The sequence below is a fragment of the Urtica dioica genome, chromosome 9 (genome assembly GCF_054948205.1).
Source record: "Urtica dioica subsp. dioica isolate 48M chromosome 9, U.dioica_male_clone48M_v1_H2, whole genome shotgun sequence".
In the NCBI taxonomy this organism is placed as follows: Eukaryota; Viridiplantae; Streptophyta; class Magnoliopsida; order Rosales; family Urticaceae; genus Urtica; species Urtica dioica.
Genome location: NC_142764.1, coordinates 28,746,015 through 28,760,566, shown reverse-complemented (window position 1 = coordinate 28,760,566; position 14,552 = coordinate 28,746,015). Strand labels below are relative to the sequence as shown.

Genomic DNA, 14,552 nt, shown 5'->3' with positions numbered 1-14,552 from the left:
AAACACCAATTATCTTTATTCATTCGCGCCATATATGTAATTTATTTAAAAACTAAAAAATAAACAACAGTCTCTTAATCGTGAAGAACACAGAAAGAGGCAAATGGGTAAACATCGATAGTTGATAGTCATCAAAATCGCATATTCGAACAGAGAATCCAAAATTTAGAGTTACAATTCGAACACGGAATGAAGTCATTTCTTAGGCGGTATGAGTTTTATTATTTAATTTCAATTTAAGGCTATTTTTATTTCAAAATTGAGAATTTGGAAATTAGGGTACTGATTTAGATTTGATTCGGTTTTTCTTATATATGAGTTAATATCAATGAAATGGAGATTCGTGACGCTGTTATTCATTTCAGGGTATAATTTCGTCATTTTAGTTAAACAAATGGTATAATTTCGTCATTTTAGTTAAACAGAGGGTATGAACTCGACATTTTTGAAAACTGAGGGTTAAACTCGACATTTCACTAAAACACAGGATATAAATGTGTTATTTTCCCAATAAAAAATCTAATAATTGTGATTATAGTCGATTAGTAAAATACCCTCATTTCCTTTCAACTTTTTTGTCATTCTCTCTCTCCTATGGAGTATGGACTAATAGCAACCTTTTCCCTAGAAAATTTATTATTTTAGCTCGTAGGTATTCACATCTCCCTCACCACGGTGACACCATCGAATAACATTTGCAAAATATTAAACCATTGCATTGATAAATTGACCACTATATGAAAAAGAATTGTTTTAAAAGTTCAAAATATAGAAGTAGCTGACATCAAGACCGCATAGCGCAGTGGATTAGCGCGTTTGACTTCGGATCAAAAGGTCGTGGGTTCGACTCCCACTGTGGTCGCCATTCATCTCTTTTTTTTTTTATTCCTAAAAATTAACTTCAGGAAGAATAAATAACAGTTCATTATATTTCTGAAAGGGAATAAATAACAGTTCATCGTTACACATATCTGAGCCTAAAGACGCAACGATTTTTACATTGCCCTCTTGTTAGTTTTTTTTTTAAATATTTTTATTTTCTTAAAGAAACAAAGCTACATAGATAAAGAAATCACCGTCACTCCTATATTTTTTTTGCTAAACATATCTCACTAATATCAGATTCGACGATTCGTACACTGCCCTGTGATTAGGATATGAAACAGAACTTCAAAGGAGAGACACTAAGAAATCATCATCAATCCTATAATTTCTTCATGAAGCATAACTTTAAGAGAATGATTATAAATAAATAAATCAAATTCAATTATTACACACATCTCACCAACTCTCAGAAACACTCAACGATTTGTACATTGCTCTCTTATTAGGAACGATATAACAGACAACAACCAAAAAAAAAATAAAAAATTAACCACTTCTTTTTCTTCTACCACCTTTCTTCCCACCAACTGTGACGTTCACATTATTATTCTCTTCAGCTTCAGTTTCAGCTTCACTCTCACCTTCATCAACAACCCTCTTGGCCTTGCTCGGGGCCGGTTTGAGTCTACTTCTGAGCCGCAGAATCTCCCCTTTGGCCGCGGCCAATTCGGCCTCGAGTCTCTTGGCTCTCTTCTCGAGATTTTCTCTCTCCTTCCCGAGGCTCATCACGAGGCTGTGAGCGTCTTCCATGTTCTCTCTCGCCTCGCGGGCCAAGCTCTTCTGCTCCGTCAGAGACTCGTACATGACTTGCTTGTCGTCCTCGAGCTCCGAGGCTCGCGCGTTGGCTCTCTCGAGGTCCCTCGAGAGCACCAGAGCATTCCGGTTCATCTCGTCCAGAGACCTCGTCGCCTCTTCCAAGTCCGCCTCCAGCGATCTCCGAGCCTCCTTCTCGATCCCCATCTGCTTCTCCAACAAACCCGCGATCCTCTTCTCTTCCCGGAGATGGTTCTCCGTGCTCTCTTCTCTCTGGCGCGCCTCGGCCAACGCTCGCCGGAGCGTCTCGTTTTGCTCGGAGACCGAGGATGAGTTGACGGAGACGGTGTTTAGCTCGTCGGTTTTGGCCTCGAGGAGCTTCTTCGTCGCGTCGAGCTCGAGAGCCGAGGCTCGGCCGGTCGATTCGGCCTCGTCGAGGCTCCTCTGCAACGAGTGCTTCGACTCCGAAAACTCGGATTGGGCTCGGGAGAGCTCGGCCCGGAGCTCGGTGCACGACTGGTTCGAATCCGCTAATTGTTGACCTAAATCAGCGGCCTCGTCTCTCGATTTCGCAAGGCTTTCTTGCGCGGCGTTGATCTCGTTCTCCAGGCTTCTTACCTTGTCTGATTCTAAGGCGAGGGTTTTCGACAAATGCTCGTTATCGCGGGTCAGTTTGGAAATTGAGTCCCGGTTTTCATGAGCCTCGTTGAATGCGGCTTCGAACTTTGCTTTCACCTCTCGAATCTCCTCTTCTCTTTCTCCCAAAACCTTGGCATCGAAAGCCGCCTTTTCTTCGGACAACGATTTCAGATCACTGTATTCGTTACGGATAGTACCCAATTCGCTCTTGAGATTTTCCTTCTCGCTGCTTAAAGCACTAACACTCGAGTTTAGCTCGCCAAGGACAGAGTTTTTCAGCTCTATTTCCTTTTGGTTTCGAACGAGCTCGTCTTTCAACCGCCGGATCTCTGAGCTCGCATCAGTTAGCTCATTGGTGACTTGCTTGTTCACATTTTTCAACCTTTCTACTTCCGATTCATTTTCAGCAAGAGAAGATTCGAGTTTTCGAACAGTTCCTAATTTTTCCATGAGTTTCGAGTTGAGCGAGTTAATCCTTCCTTCAAGGTCTTCAATCTGGCCAACCTTTTCCTTCAGACTTTCTTCGACGATCCTCTTGTCTTCTTTTTCCTTCGACAGACTTGTTCCGAGACTATCGATTTGAGCTCTGAGCTGCTCTATCGATCTCTGTTCACTCTTTAACTCCCGTCCTAAGCCTGAAATCGTACTTTTTGCCGAACTTAGTTGGCTCAACACTGACTCTTGCTCTTCTCTAGCCTTATTCAATTTATTCTTGCTCTCCTCTTTTTCGCTTTGTAGCTTCGACTCGAAGCTCTTCTCTATTGAAACAATCTCAGCTTTCTTCTTTTTTATTTCGGTTTTCATCTGAGGATTTCGTACAAAGAAGCATTTTCAATGTTCGTCTTTAAATATATTGCTTGAAAATAACTACAGAGACTTACGGTTTCGATTGTAGCGTTACTTTCTTCTTTTTCTTTCTGAGCTATTGAATAGAACGCGCCAAGCACGCCAGAACTTATTATACCAACACTGTTCAGGAGTGCACCGAATCCATTACCCGGTGCCTCTTTCTTTAGTTCCTGAAACTCAATTTTTTTAAATATATAATTAAATATATTGATCAATGGAGTTATCGATTAGGCCTTTGTTTTGAACACAGGGATGATTCAGACCTCAGTTTTTGGGGTTTCCTGTGATTTTGGGCTCTCTTCGGCTTTAAGGATTTCTTGTGATTCCGGGCTCTCTTCGGTTTTTGGGATCTCTTTGGGAGGCATTAACTCTTCTTTTTCTTTTGAACAAAGGCACATAGGTTATGACAAGAAGTTAAGTTAGAAGATGCAAAAATATAACAAGAAACTATCAAATCCCAAGAATGGAGATAGAGAGGTACACGCATGACTTTCAATCAACAATAAGAAAATGGAACAAAGTTCATTGAGTTAATCGATATCAATCGCGACAAGGAACGAGTTTAAGTTACTAAGACAACGAAAAAGCTAGAAGCCAAAGAAGATTCAAACTCACTTGTGGGCACACTTTCATTGGCTGTGATCTCTGGTTTGAGAGGCTATGAGAGGAAGAAAAAAAAAATTAATCATTTATGGAATTTCATTTTTTTTTTTTGGCCTTGCAGACACAAACATTAAAATACAGTTATTGAAGGAAGATACCTCAGCTTTTGGCTTCTCTTGTAATGCTTTTGGTTCAGCATCTCTTTCTCCTTAACAAATTAAGAAAAAAAAAATAAAGATAAAAACAACTGCACTGTACATAGAATAAACTTCATAGCTTCGCTCAAACCATTCTTGTAAACGAATTCTAAGTGACGTCTCAAATCAAATTAACATACAAATGTTCGCACTTCGAACCTAAAACTCGCTAGTAGTTCAAAGCAGAGACAAAAATTAATTCTCATTGGATTTATAAAAATAAAATAAAATAAATCATCAATAAAAATAAAAATAAAATTGGAAGTTGAAGAAACTAAGGCATACAAATTAATAAAATTCGAAACTTTTTACTCTTCAACGTGATGAATCACTCACTAATGGCTTCGAAAGCTCTAGCCCTTTTTCTTATAATCATCAATGGCGGATCAACAATCGCTCCGGCTTTCTGCTGGAAAAATGGAAGAACAGAAATAGCCACAAAGAGGATGGCTCTCCGGCTGTGAGTCTCCGAGTCTTCTCTACTCGAAGACGCCATTGTGAGAGTGCGAGGTCTTCGCTGCTTGGCCTCTGAATTCCTTGTTGAAGAAGAAGGATAGTTGTGGAATGAGAACAGAGGTTTAGAGAAATATGGCTGCACAAAGCAAGAGCTTCCATTAGCGAGGCCCATTGCTTTTCAATTTTTTTTTTTTTTTTTTTTTATGGGGATTTTCGGTTTTCTTTGTGATGAAGATTTGACTGTAAACTATCAAGATAGAGTTTTTTTTTTTTTTTTTTTTTTGGCCTGCCTGCCTTTTTTTTCAGTCACATAGCAAAGCTGTTTACTTCAATCTATTATTGGGTTTGGGTCCTTTGTAATTTTGTTTAGGGGGATCATGGGCAAAGTTGCACAAATACCTTATTTACTTGTTTTAATTACCTAGCTGCCATTGTTGTTTTTTTCCCCTCTTATTCTAGTAATGAACCAATGATATCTTATTGCGGATGTGAAGGTACTATGAATAAGGAATTTAAAAAAAAAAAAGAGAAAAAAAATCACAAACTCTCTAAAAATATCATGAATTTGTGTTGCTTGTTCTTTGTTTATAAACAATGAATTTAATTTACATTTGTCATTTGGCATAGAATAATGTTTTGTGGGAGAATAAAATTAACTACAAAATTAGATTGATAAGATATATATTCTATACTACTTTGAATGGTATTTTTTCTTTTAATCTAAAAGACTAAAATAGTTATATAAAGTCATGAACTGAATTTTTAACATCTTTTGAGATATAAAACCATTTCGATATCTTGTCCATCGTATAGTTAATTAGATTCTCTCATTCTCTCTTTTAGATGCCACTAAATATGCATATGATGTGCTAAGTTTTGACCATATTGTTATCCAAATATTTGGTAGTTTAGTAATGTAAAACAAAAAAACAAGAACTATTTTTCTCATAGCCTTTTAATAGCCTTTACTCCACGTAAGCAAACACTTGGATCTTCATCTTATATTCAACCAATAGAAATATCAAGTAAAAAACGTCTTTTATCTTAAAACATTCTATATGCCACGTCACCAAATTTTGTTTATATAAAGCAATATCAAGCAAATTTCTCGTGAGCTACTCGGAGATGGGCTCTATAACAGATCCTTTGTGCTCGTCTTGTTTTTTTTTTATATTTAAGGAACATAAAGAAATAAAATATTAAAAAAAACAAGTTAAAGCTCGTTTTGTGAATTGGTTAAGCTCGATTATAAATGAGGTCGTGAACAATAAAAGAGTGAGCTCATAAACAGATTCGTTAACGGACTCGATTATAAAAAAACTTACATTAAGCAAGGTAACAAGAGTACCAATAAGAGCTTTCAAAAAAACTTGGGCCCCGTTTGGTTATGTTTTCTATCTCTGTTTTCTGTTTTCTGATTCTAAATTCTAGAAAACAGTTTTAGAAAAACTGTTTGGTTATAAATTCAGAAAACAGATTTAGAATCATGTTTCTGTTTTCTTTGAAATTTGTTTAGAAAACAGAAAAAAATGAAAAGTTGTTTTCTATTTTATCTCTATACAATTGAATGGAAAACATAACCAAACAACATTTAAAATATTCTGAAACGTAATTCTAACTCTGTTTTTAAAATTTAAAAATTAGAATCAGAAAACAGAGTTTAAAAACAGAAACGAGTTTAAAAAACTAAACCAAACGGCCCCTTGGAGTTTCGGATTACTCATATAATTTGACTTTCAAAAAATATTTTAAATCGAACTTTCATCGAGCTCAGAGTCTAGATGAGCTACTTTTTTAGCTCATAAATGAGCTTTTTATAAACCGGGTGTGAACGGGGATGATCTTAGCTCTAAATTCTAATCGAACTTTTTTCAAACAGCAAATGAACTTGATTTAGTTTATAGATGAACCGAACTCAATCTCTCAACAATCAAGCCCGAGCTCGAAATTTTTTCACTCGAGAGCATTCCAAAACTCAGTCTGCTCGGCTTAGTCCACTCTCTGTGAATCATTTGTGATATTCAGTCTCTGTAGAATAGAAAAAATGCCTTTCTTATTTTTTTAATAATCCTCTTCAATACAAGCCATGTAAAATACATTAAATGATTTGTTAGAATATAGACTATATATACTCAACTTCAAAAAAGTCCAAGGCATGAAAGATACTATTGAAAAAGAAGAAATAGGAAGGCTAAATGTAATTGCACACATTCATTCATTCACCAGTGATTAGTTTATGAGCTCTCATCAAGACCATAATAATATAGAAAACAAAAAACTGATGAATCAAGGGCTATAATACCACTTGAAAACCCATCTTATAGAACAAAAATTTAGATAACAAGTCTTTGTTTTAAGTCACAACAACAATACAGAGATAGATAACTCATGATCTCATCTTATCTCACTACCCATAATGATTTCCTTACCAGAAAATCATGAAGAAAAAAAATGAAAAAAAAAAAAAAAACACGGCAAGCTGACAGACCGACCAATCCATGGCTGCAAATTATAATCACACACACAGCGCTTTTGAAGAAACGGACGGCCTCGGAAGAAAATCCCGGAGAGAAACCAATTCCCAAAAAAAAAAAACAAAAAACAAAAAGCAAAAATCCATCACATGGCAATAGGCATGCCCAGCAAGAAGAGATCTTCTTCGGTCTCGTCTTCGGATATATTACCCGAACAGCAATCGAAGCCGCAAAACGCCTTGTCACCTCTGCTCGGAATCAATCAAAGGTCAAAACCCAGGTCAATGGAGGCAATGCAAACGCAACAGAAAAAAATTCTTCAAGCAATAAAAATAATAGGAGGATAAACCTGTACATGTAAATCTCCTTGCCGTCTTCAAATTTTTTGTTGCAGCCGAAACAAAACGTCAAAACTTGGACCGGGTCTGATGAGCGCTCCGGATTCTCGGCCGCTCCGGACTGATCTTCATCGTTGCGAAAACAGTTTGACTCGGTCGCGTGACATTCTAAAACGCAGTCACCGAAAATGTGGATAGTCTTCGGGTTAGGACCGTGAGAGATTATGCACGTGTAGTCCTCAGAGAGCTCGATCTCTCTCGCCGAGAGAGACCCCACAATAGGTATCGGAACAGTACTGACAAAATTTGTCTCCGAAGAACCCTCTATTTCCGCGCCCGAGCCGATCGCCAACGGCGATTTCTCCACGGGCTTCGCTTCCAAGGGGCAAAGATTATAGCCCAAGCTCGCCATCGAAGAAGGCACGTTCGAATCGGAGAAACACAGCAAAGAGGCGTTCTCGGACGGGTTTTCTTTCTCGTCGATACGCTCGGTCCGGGAAAGCCGCGACCCCACGTAGTTCGTCGGGAGAGACTTGGATCTCAAGGAAGAGTCCATCGAGCCGTAGCGGCGAAAACTCCCCAAGAAATCGGCCTCGTTGGGCCTAACTTGCGGCCCGAATATGATGTTCTTGTTGGGCCTCGTGGGCCCGGGATCGGGGAGCGAATTTACGATAATGCCCAGGCCCACGACTCCGTTGCCATTCGGGTCCTTCTTCCCGCGGCCCCGTTCGGACGATGACCTGGCGAATCGGGGCTTCCTAAAGCTCGAAAAGACTCCGAGATCGAGAGGAGATGTGGGACTCCTTATTGAGTCGAAATCGGGGAAGTTTTTGGCTCCGAATCCGGCGAGGTAACCGGGGATGCTAAAGATCGAGCTGCTCAGATGATGCCTCAGGCTCGCGATTTCGGGCTCGGGATCGGAATCGGCCATCGGATCAGAAAGCCTTTGTCATCTGATTTTCTCTGTGGCCATAATTCACGAAATTCTCTTTACGGTGAGAAAATTTGACAGTTTCATTCTGCAAAAAAGTACTTGATCTAGCGCTCAATGACAGATGATTTCAAGGGGGCGAAAAATCTGAGTGGGTTAAAAATGAGATTACGTGTATGAATGGAATAACAGTTAATGAAGTAAAGAACACATGAATCTTCTCATGGTCAGCTCAAAAGGAAATAAATTACAAAAAAAATCCTGGTTTTTTAGGCCAAAAAAAAAAAAAAACCCTCTAAACCTAGCAAACTAAATCATTGAACCCATAAAACAAGTTTGATTCAGAAACATAATCAGTTTAAAAACACAATACAGTACAAAGCATTAGACTAATTTGAGTGGTTAGGAGATCGTAATTACAGAATCACATCTAGCTAAAAAAGAGGGAAAAAAAAAAGTTCAGTTCAAAGTCCAAACAGATGTTTGAGAGTAAAAAGCACAGTAAGATCATTGAACATGTCGGTTAAAATTAGCTAGAGCAAGATCAGATAATAAAAATAAAAGCATTTACTCGATCAAAGTTGTTCTTCTCATTTCATGGACCAAGAGAACTGGTTTTGATCATCGAAACGGGTAAAAAAGAAAAAGACTTTGTGAGGTGCCCACAAAAAAAAAAAAAAAAAAAATCGAACATGGCATCAACTTATTTAATCTACTAAACTCATAAACCCAGGAACTTAAATAAAATAAAAATAAATACTAAAAAAAAAAGGAAAAAAAAAAGAGGTTCGATAGAAACCCTACCTCGTTTCTTCTCCAACAGAGTCTTCAAATGCATCGGAAACATGTATTCATACGTATATACACACACACTGATAACACTTTTCTCTTTAACTAATTGACAGTTCTAATTTTCTTTTTAGTTTTTTTTAAATGTATCACTTTTTATCAAAACCAAAACTGCTGAAGAAACGAAAAAGGAGACCTTATGAGAGAGAGAGAGAGAGAGAGAGAAAGAGAGAGACTTTGTCTACAGAGTTCAGAGAGGCTTATGAAAACAAAAATATGCTCTCCCTCTCTCCTGCTCTTCTCTCTCATCAATCATCGTCGTCTTCATTCATTTCACACATTATTAAAAAAAATGAAAATTAAATATGTTATACTTGGAGTGTATAATATACGTATATTTGTTGTGAGGCGTAGAGAGAGAGACAAAGACAGATAGTGAGTCTCTACTCTAAAACAACAAATGCAGTGCCATTATTGGACGGTCCAAGTTTCGTAAATATCACCCACTTGAGACTATGACCCTCCTTTGTGGGCCCCACTAGGCCCATTTCATTTGGGGCGTCGGATTTTTCAAGGTCCGACCCAAACAACGGTCTTCCTCGCTCTTCCATTTCTTTATTTTTTTTTTCCAATTTCTTAATAATTTATGATTACAACTTATAAGTTTTCTTTTTCTTTTAATAAAATAAATTACAAGTTATTGCTTATAACTTATCACAACAAAAAAGTGGTCTCTCTCTCTCTCTCTCTCTCGTCATCACAAAGTGACAAAAGTGTAAAACTGCATTCATCTATTAGCTTAGCAAAGATAGTGATTTAGTGACCTGTTTTTTTTTAACATGAATAAAAAAAAAAGAACAAGCTAGTAATCACAAAGCATATGCTATTCGGATTAACTTCAGATATGCCATTTACAAAGTCAGATAAAGTAGAATGACTAAAATTGATTGATTTTTTTTTTTTTTTTATGAATTTAACGTTTGCAAATGCAAACGTATCTATACATCATGGCAAACATGTTATAATTTCGTGGTCATGTATTCCAATGATATACTAGTTTTTTTTTTTTTATTAATATGGTTGTCCATCTATATTCTATACATGTCGTCTATCAAAATAAAATAAAATAAAATAAAATACCTTCCATAGAATTCCTATTCGCATTTAAAAAATCAAATTTCTATAAAAAAAATACCACTAAAATTATATTTGATAAAATTTTTTGAGTGCTCTACCCTTTCACCAAAATGAATAAGTTTATCCGAAGTCTGATTTCTCATTGTTAAAAGATATGGAATCGGATATTAATTTGTCACAATTAGAACCAAAATTAATGATAAATTAATGCTAAAAAATTGTCAAAATAACCATAAATCTAAAATGATAAATTTTTTAAAAAAAAATCACATTACTTAGGTGATTATTTGTGCGACAGACTATAAAGTAACATATTTGTCTTTGAACCCGCATTATTTATTATGTATTTGAGTCTTATACTTTTTATTAAATAGAGTTTGAATTTTGAAAATATGTGAATGGTTTCGATCTTTGCGATCATGCTTTCTATACATAGATTTCCCATCAAAATAATTTGAAATGTATCAGTGCGTGTCAATCTATATATAATTCTAGAGCTTGCGCAACTTTTTGCCCGAGATAACCTCTATATCAATATGTCGTGGCTTCACTATTCTAAACATCGGACCAAATTAGCTAAACTAGGAATTTATTTTCTTAGTTTTCATAAACAATTTTTCGCTTTAATAAAAAAAAGTTGAACATCATAAACAAGTTGCATGCAACTTAAAAAAGCATCGTTTGAAGGTTTTGACGTTTAACCTTGAAACGTAACCACTAAGACTTAACGAAAAAAAAACCTTTATGCCTTAGTCTTAGCATATCATTATATATAATAAAAAAGACAGCTTCAAAATAATATCCCGTACATTGAGACATTCTTTTCATTTTCTAGTCCGATGGTAGTTTATAACATTGCCTTCTAGATTACTAAGTCAAACTTGTTGGTATTAAATTAATCTCATAGTCGTTCTTCTATAATGTGAATATGTTGCTCATCAATTCAACAAGCAATATAAGCTTCAAATAAACCACTTAACCGACCTCAATCTATATTTTTATATCATCATTGAGTTATTACGCTTGTTTCAAAGGATATCTGCTTCTAGGTCCACCTTCTCATTGCCATCTATTCATTTTATTATATTTTAATTTTTTCAATATTATTTTGTAGCATATTCTTCACATCTATTTATCCCCAAATCATTTAAACTCATATAAATATATTTAGCATCTTTTATGTTATTACATGATGTTTATGATAATCCCGAGTGGTGATTTCGTTTTAATATATATGATGAGTACTACATTTAGGGCCTCGGAATGTGCTCAAGATTATCACACCTTAACCTACAATTCGTGGACATATGAGTCGAAGACCAATAATGATAATAATAATAATAATAAAATGATTCCAATTGCTCATAATTATTGTCGAAAAGAAAAGTCCAAAACCACATATCCTCTCTATTTCTTCCGCATGCGTAAATGGGCTTCAATTTCCTCTCTCCCCTTTTTTCTCTGTTCATTACCATTAATGGGATAATTTATGGCCTACGTGTTGCTCTATCTAGTCACCTAATTAATCACGTCCAAAATTCAGCTGATAAAATAAAATAATCAAAAGTCCGAACTCTTTTGGATTGGGTGTCACTTGTATTTTTTTACTACACCAAAGCAAAAAAATATCACATTTCGCCACATAGAATTCTAGTGGGTCCCCACAGGACTTCAAAGCGATTAGTCAGCGTCATGATTTGCGGGGCCCGCATCATAGCCGAATAACAATTTTATACATTTTTATTTGCGAATTTCAATGGCGTGAAATGTTACAATTTGTTTTTTTGTCCTTTAGCAAGTCTTTTACATAGATAATGACCCACACGTGTAGCTCTTCACGCGGAGATTAATTTTGCAAGTCTATTTTAGGGGGACCCACTATATGTACTTGACACGTCCCATCAGGAGTCCAGTCCATGTCAAGGCCCAAAACTTTTAAACTTCGGGAAATTACATTAATACCTCGCTTCTCAACTACTTCCACAAATACCTCGCACGATAAAAATCAATACAAAATTGCCCTTGACAACACATTAGAAGAACGATTACCTTGAGAACAAGTTTCAAGCTCCAATTCTTAAGCTCTTCCTCGGAGACTCTCCGACGCTCCAGCTTCTCCCGATTTGAACTTGTCGTCGTCATAGAGAAACATTTATTGCTAGAAGATAAATCCATTTTTAGGATCTTTCGCTAATTTTAGAGGCAGTTGTGAAGGATAATACTGTATCTGCATGCACACACATAAAAGGTGGTCGTGAAATGAAGTAAAAAGTGAGGTAATCGTGGAAAAAGTATTGGAAGCAAGCTGTGTCAAGTACTTTCTACTATGAAGAGACAACAATTTCGAAGAAGAGGGAGACTTGTGAAGAGTATCTAGAATGAGAGTTCAGACCTTTTTTTTATAGGCACATACATTGTCGTTACAAGAAGTTAGAACTATTACCATTGGTTCGGTTACAACAATTGTACTACAAAGATTTATTTTTAAAATTAAATTAAATAAAATTTGGTACGAAAAAAAATTAATAAGTAGGCCCAACCTATCTGACCGAACGGAACCGCGCATGTGTGTGTGGTAGATTTGGGTTCACCTTGCACCCTGGACCCTCTAAAAACTGGATCTCCCTTGTGAGTCGAAAGGCTTATAATTGTATTCATATATAAGTATTACAAAAATTCACATATCTCTTCCATGTGAAAAAAATTATTAAGTTCACCACCATTTACAACACATTCATTTTTCCTTGCAATTTTGGTATTTTTTGAACAACAATTTCTCATATAACTTAGCTTCGTTTTGGAAATTAAATAATAGATCTTATACCCCTAGCTACGAGAAATACGAATATGCTCTAAAATTTCAAATTTTGTGAGTAGACTCCACTCAACCATTTACAACAAATTAGCCCATTAATAAAAATAAATACTTTATATTTCAATATTTCCAAGAAAGGGCATGTTTTATTTTACTAAGATAAGAAAGCATTGAGCTTTGTTTAGTAACTTATAATTTTTTTTAAAAAAAATTATTTATGTATGTGTTAATAAATGACCGTATCTCCATTCTGTATATATAATAGTCCCTTTTTTTTATGTCTGGGTTCACCACCGCATATAGACATATGTTAATATATATGGAAACAACGACAATTCAATGTCCATTTAAGGAGGAACTGCAAAAAGAAATATATGTTTTGTATTTTCATAAGATGAAATGTTCATAATCAAATTCAAATGCTTCTCTCATTGTGTGAAGGTAGCCTGAAATGAATCATTATATAATGATTGTTATTATGAAACCAGTGTAAAACCTAAATACGTTTGGAATGCAATTGTTAAGAATTTAAGCTTTCTTTATTCTTTTATTTATTATTATTTTCGTATTGTTCTACTTCTTTTCCATCACTTTTAGGTCTAGAAAATGAAATTTCTCATTGAAAATTTATAATTGAGAAGAAGAGAGATACCTCCAACAATTCAAGAATTAAGAACGATAAAAATCAAAACACAAAACTAAAACCGCCATTATTCCTATTCTATGACTATTACAATTGTTTTGGACCAAAATCAAATAAGTCAAATTTAATCCTAAAATATGACTACCTATTTTCTTTAATTACAAAAATAACCCCACTTTTATTGACATTTTGTTTTATTCACCGTGTTCTCGACTACCATTACTACAACATCTTCGTCTTCTTAAACCATATCATCATGTGGTGATGCTTATCCTCAAGGTCAATGCTAGTACAATTGTTGGCTTTGAAAGCAAAATGAAAACATCGAAATGTATCAGTAACATTAATTAAAAAAAAAAAAGAATAATCACTTATGGTTTTCAACACAAGGTAACTTCTACACTAGTGAACTGTTTCTTCACACCTTGTCGTTGCTTTGCCTTGGAGGATTCCCTCGGATTCACATTATCCGAGCTTATCTCACTGGAAAATGGGATTAAGTTTGTCCCATGATGAACATTATCATTTTCACTATTTTTTTTTGGATGGATGTGTTCTCATCTACGATACATACACAGACACCGCAATTAAAAGGAAAAACACTCATTATTAGTTCCAGATAATGTATTTAATTAATCCAAAATAAAATATAAAAACATTTACATAAATAATTTTGCTAAAAATAAATTATGAAAACACTCACGAAAATAATTTTGACGAAATCTTCTCTACTATCTGGGTATGAAGTGAGTGCATGATAATTGGAACTCAAACTTACCTTAGATATTTATAGTTGATGTTCTCTCCAAAAATTACATTACATTTTCTATGTGGGATTTTTTTTTTTTTTTTTTTTTTTTTTGGTATTAGCGTGAACGAAAGGTTTGAGGTACCTTTATTATTTAATCAACGTCAACATTGGTTACTATAATTTGTTCCCTTTTATTCTTTATCACACACAGGTTGAAAGCATACTACACACACTATTTTTTTAAGTGTTAAACAGAAACACACTATACAAATGAATAAAAAGTATTATATAT

The 14,552-nt window shown here is 35.4% G+C and overlaps 2 protein-coding genes and 1 non-coding gene across 5 annotated transcripts; 1 reads left to right on the top strand and 2 right to left on the bottom strand.

The window, feature by feature from the left end:
* Positions 1-788: 788 nt before the first annotated feature.
* TRNAR-UCG (transfer RNA arginine (anticodon UCG)) lies at positions 789-862 on the top strand. The gene has a single exon. It is a non-coding gene; the product is annotated as a tRNA-Arg (tRNA).
* A 330-nt stretch (positions 863-1,192) lies between these two features.
* MFP1 (MAR binding filament-like protein 1) lies at positions 1,193-4,720 on the bottom strand. Of its 2 annotated transcripts, none has more exons than XM_089626930.1 (6): positions 4,263-4,720; positions 3,888-3,937; positions 3,742-3,784; positions 3,390-3,505; positions 3,159-3,296; positions 1,193-3,081 (listed from the first exon to the last, which is right to left on the bottom strand). In XM_089626930.1, the coding sequence occupies exons 1-6, from the start codon at positions 4,552-4,554 to the stop codon at positions 1,372-1,374; spliced, it is 2,349 nt and encodes a 782-aa protein (XP_089483056.1). In that variant the 5' UTR covers positions 4,555-4,720; the 3' UTR covers positions 1,193-1,371. The 2 variants fall into 2 exon arrangements, with proteins under 2 accessions (XP_089483056.1, XP_089483057.1); XM_089626931.1 differs by having other exon boundaries at positions 3,390-3,496; positions 4,263-4,719.
* Positions 4,721-6,657: 1,937 nt separating this feature from the next.
* Positions 6,658-9,380, bottom strand: LOC149386586 (FCS-Like Zinc finger 10). 2 transcript variants are annotated; one of them, XM_089627328.1, is made up of 3 exons: positions 8,930-9,380; positions 7,206-8,157; positions 6,658-7,104 (listed from the first exon to the last, which is right to left on the bottom strand). In XM_089627328.1, exons 2-3 carry the CDS (start codon positions 8,123-8,125, stop codon positions 7,002-7,004), a joined length of 1,023 nt encoding a protein of 340 aa, XP_089483454.1. In that variant the 5' UTR covers positions 8,126-8,157; positions 8,930-9,380; the 3' UTR covers positions 6,658-7,001. The 2 variants fall into 2 exon arrangements, with proteins under 2 accessions (XP_089483454.1, XP_089483455.1); XM_089627329.1 differs by having other exon boundaries at positions 7,212-8,157.
* Positions 9,381-14,552: the final 5,172 nt, after the last annotated feature.

What these genes read in the sequence shown, in the direction of transcription:
- LOC149386586 (XM_089627328.1), bottom strand. Translation starts at nt 8,125, where the DNA reads ATGGCCGATTCCGATCCCGAGCCCGAAATCGCGAGCCTGAGGCATCAT. An exon ending in AAGGAGATTTACATGTACAG is followed by an intron (nt 7,105 to 7,205) that starts GTTTATCCTCCT and finishes GATTCCGAGCAG; the next exon opens with AGGTGACAAGGCGTTTTGCG.
- MFP1 (XM_089626930.1), bottom strand. Translation starts at nt 4,554, where the DNA reads ATGGGCCTCGCTAATGGAAGCTCTTGCTTTGTGCAGCCATATTTCTCT. An exon ending in TAGAGCTTTCGAAGCCATTA is followed by an intron (nt 3,938 to 4,262) that starts GTGAGTGATTCA and finishes TAATTTGTTAAG; the next exon opens with GAGAAAGAGATGCTGAACCA. An exon ending in AAGAGAAGCCAAAAGCTGAG is followed by an intron (nt 3,785 to 3,887) that starts GTATCTTCCTTC and finishes TTCCTCTCATAG; the next exon opens with CCTCTCAAACCAGAGATCAC.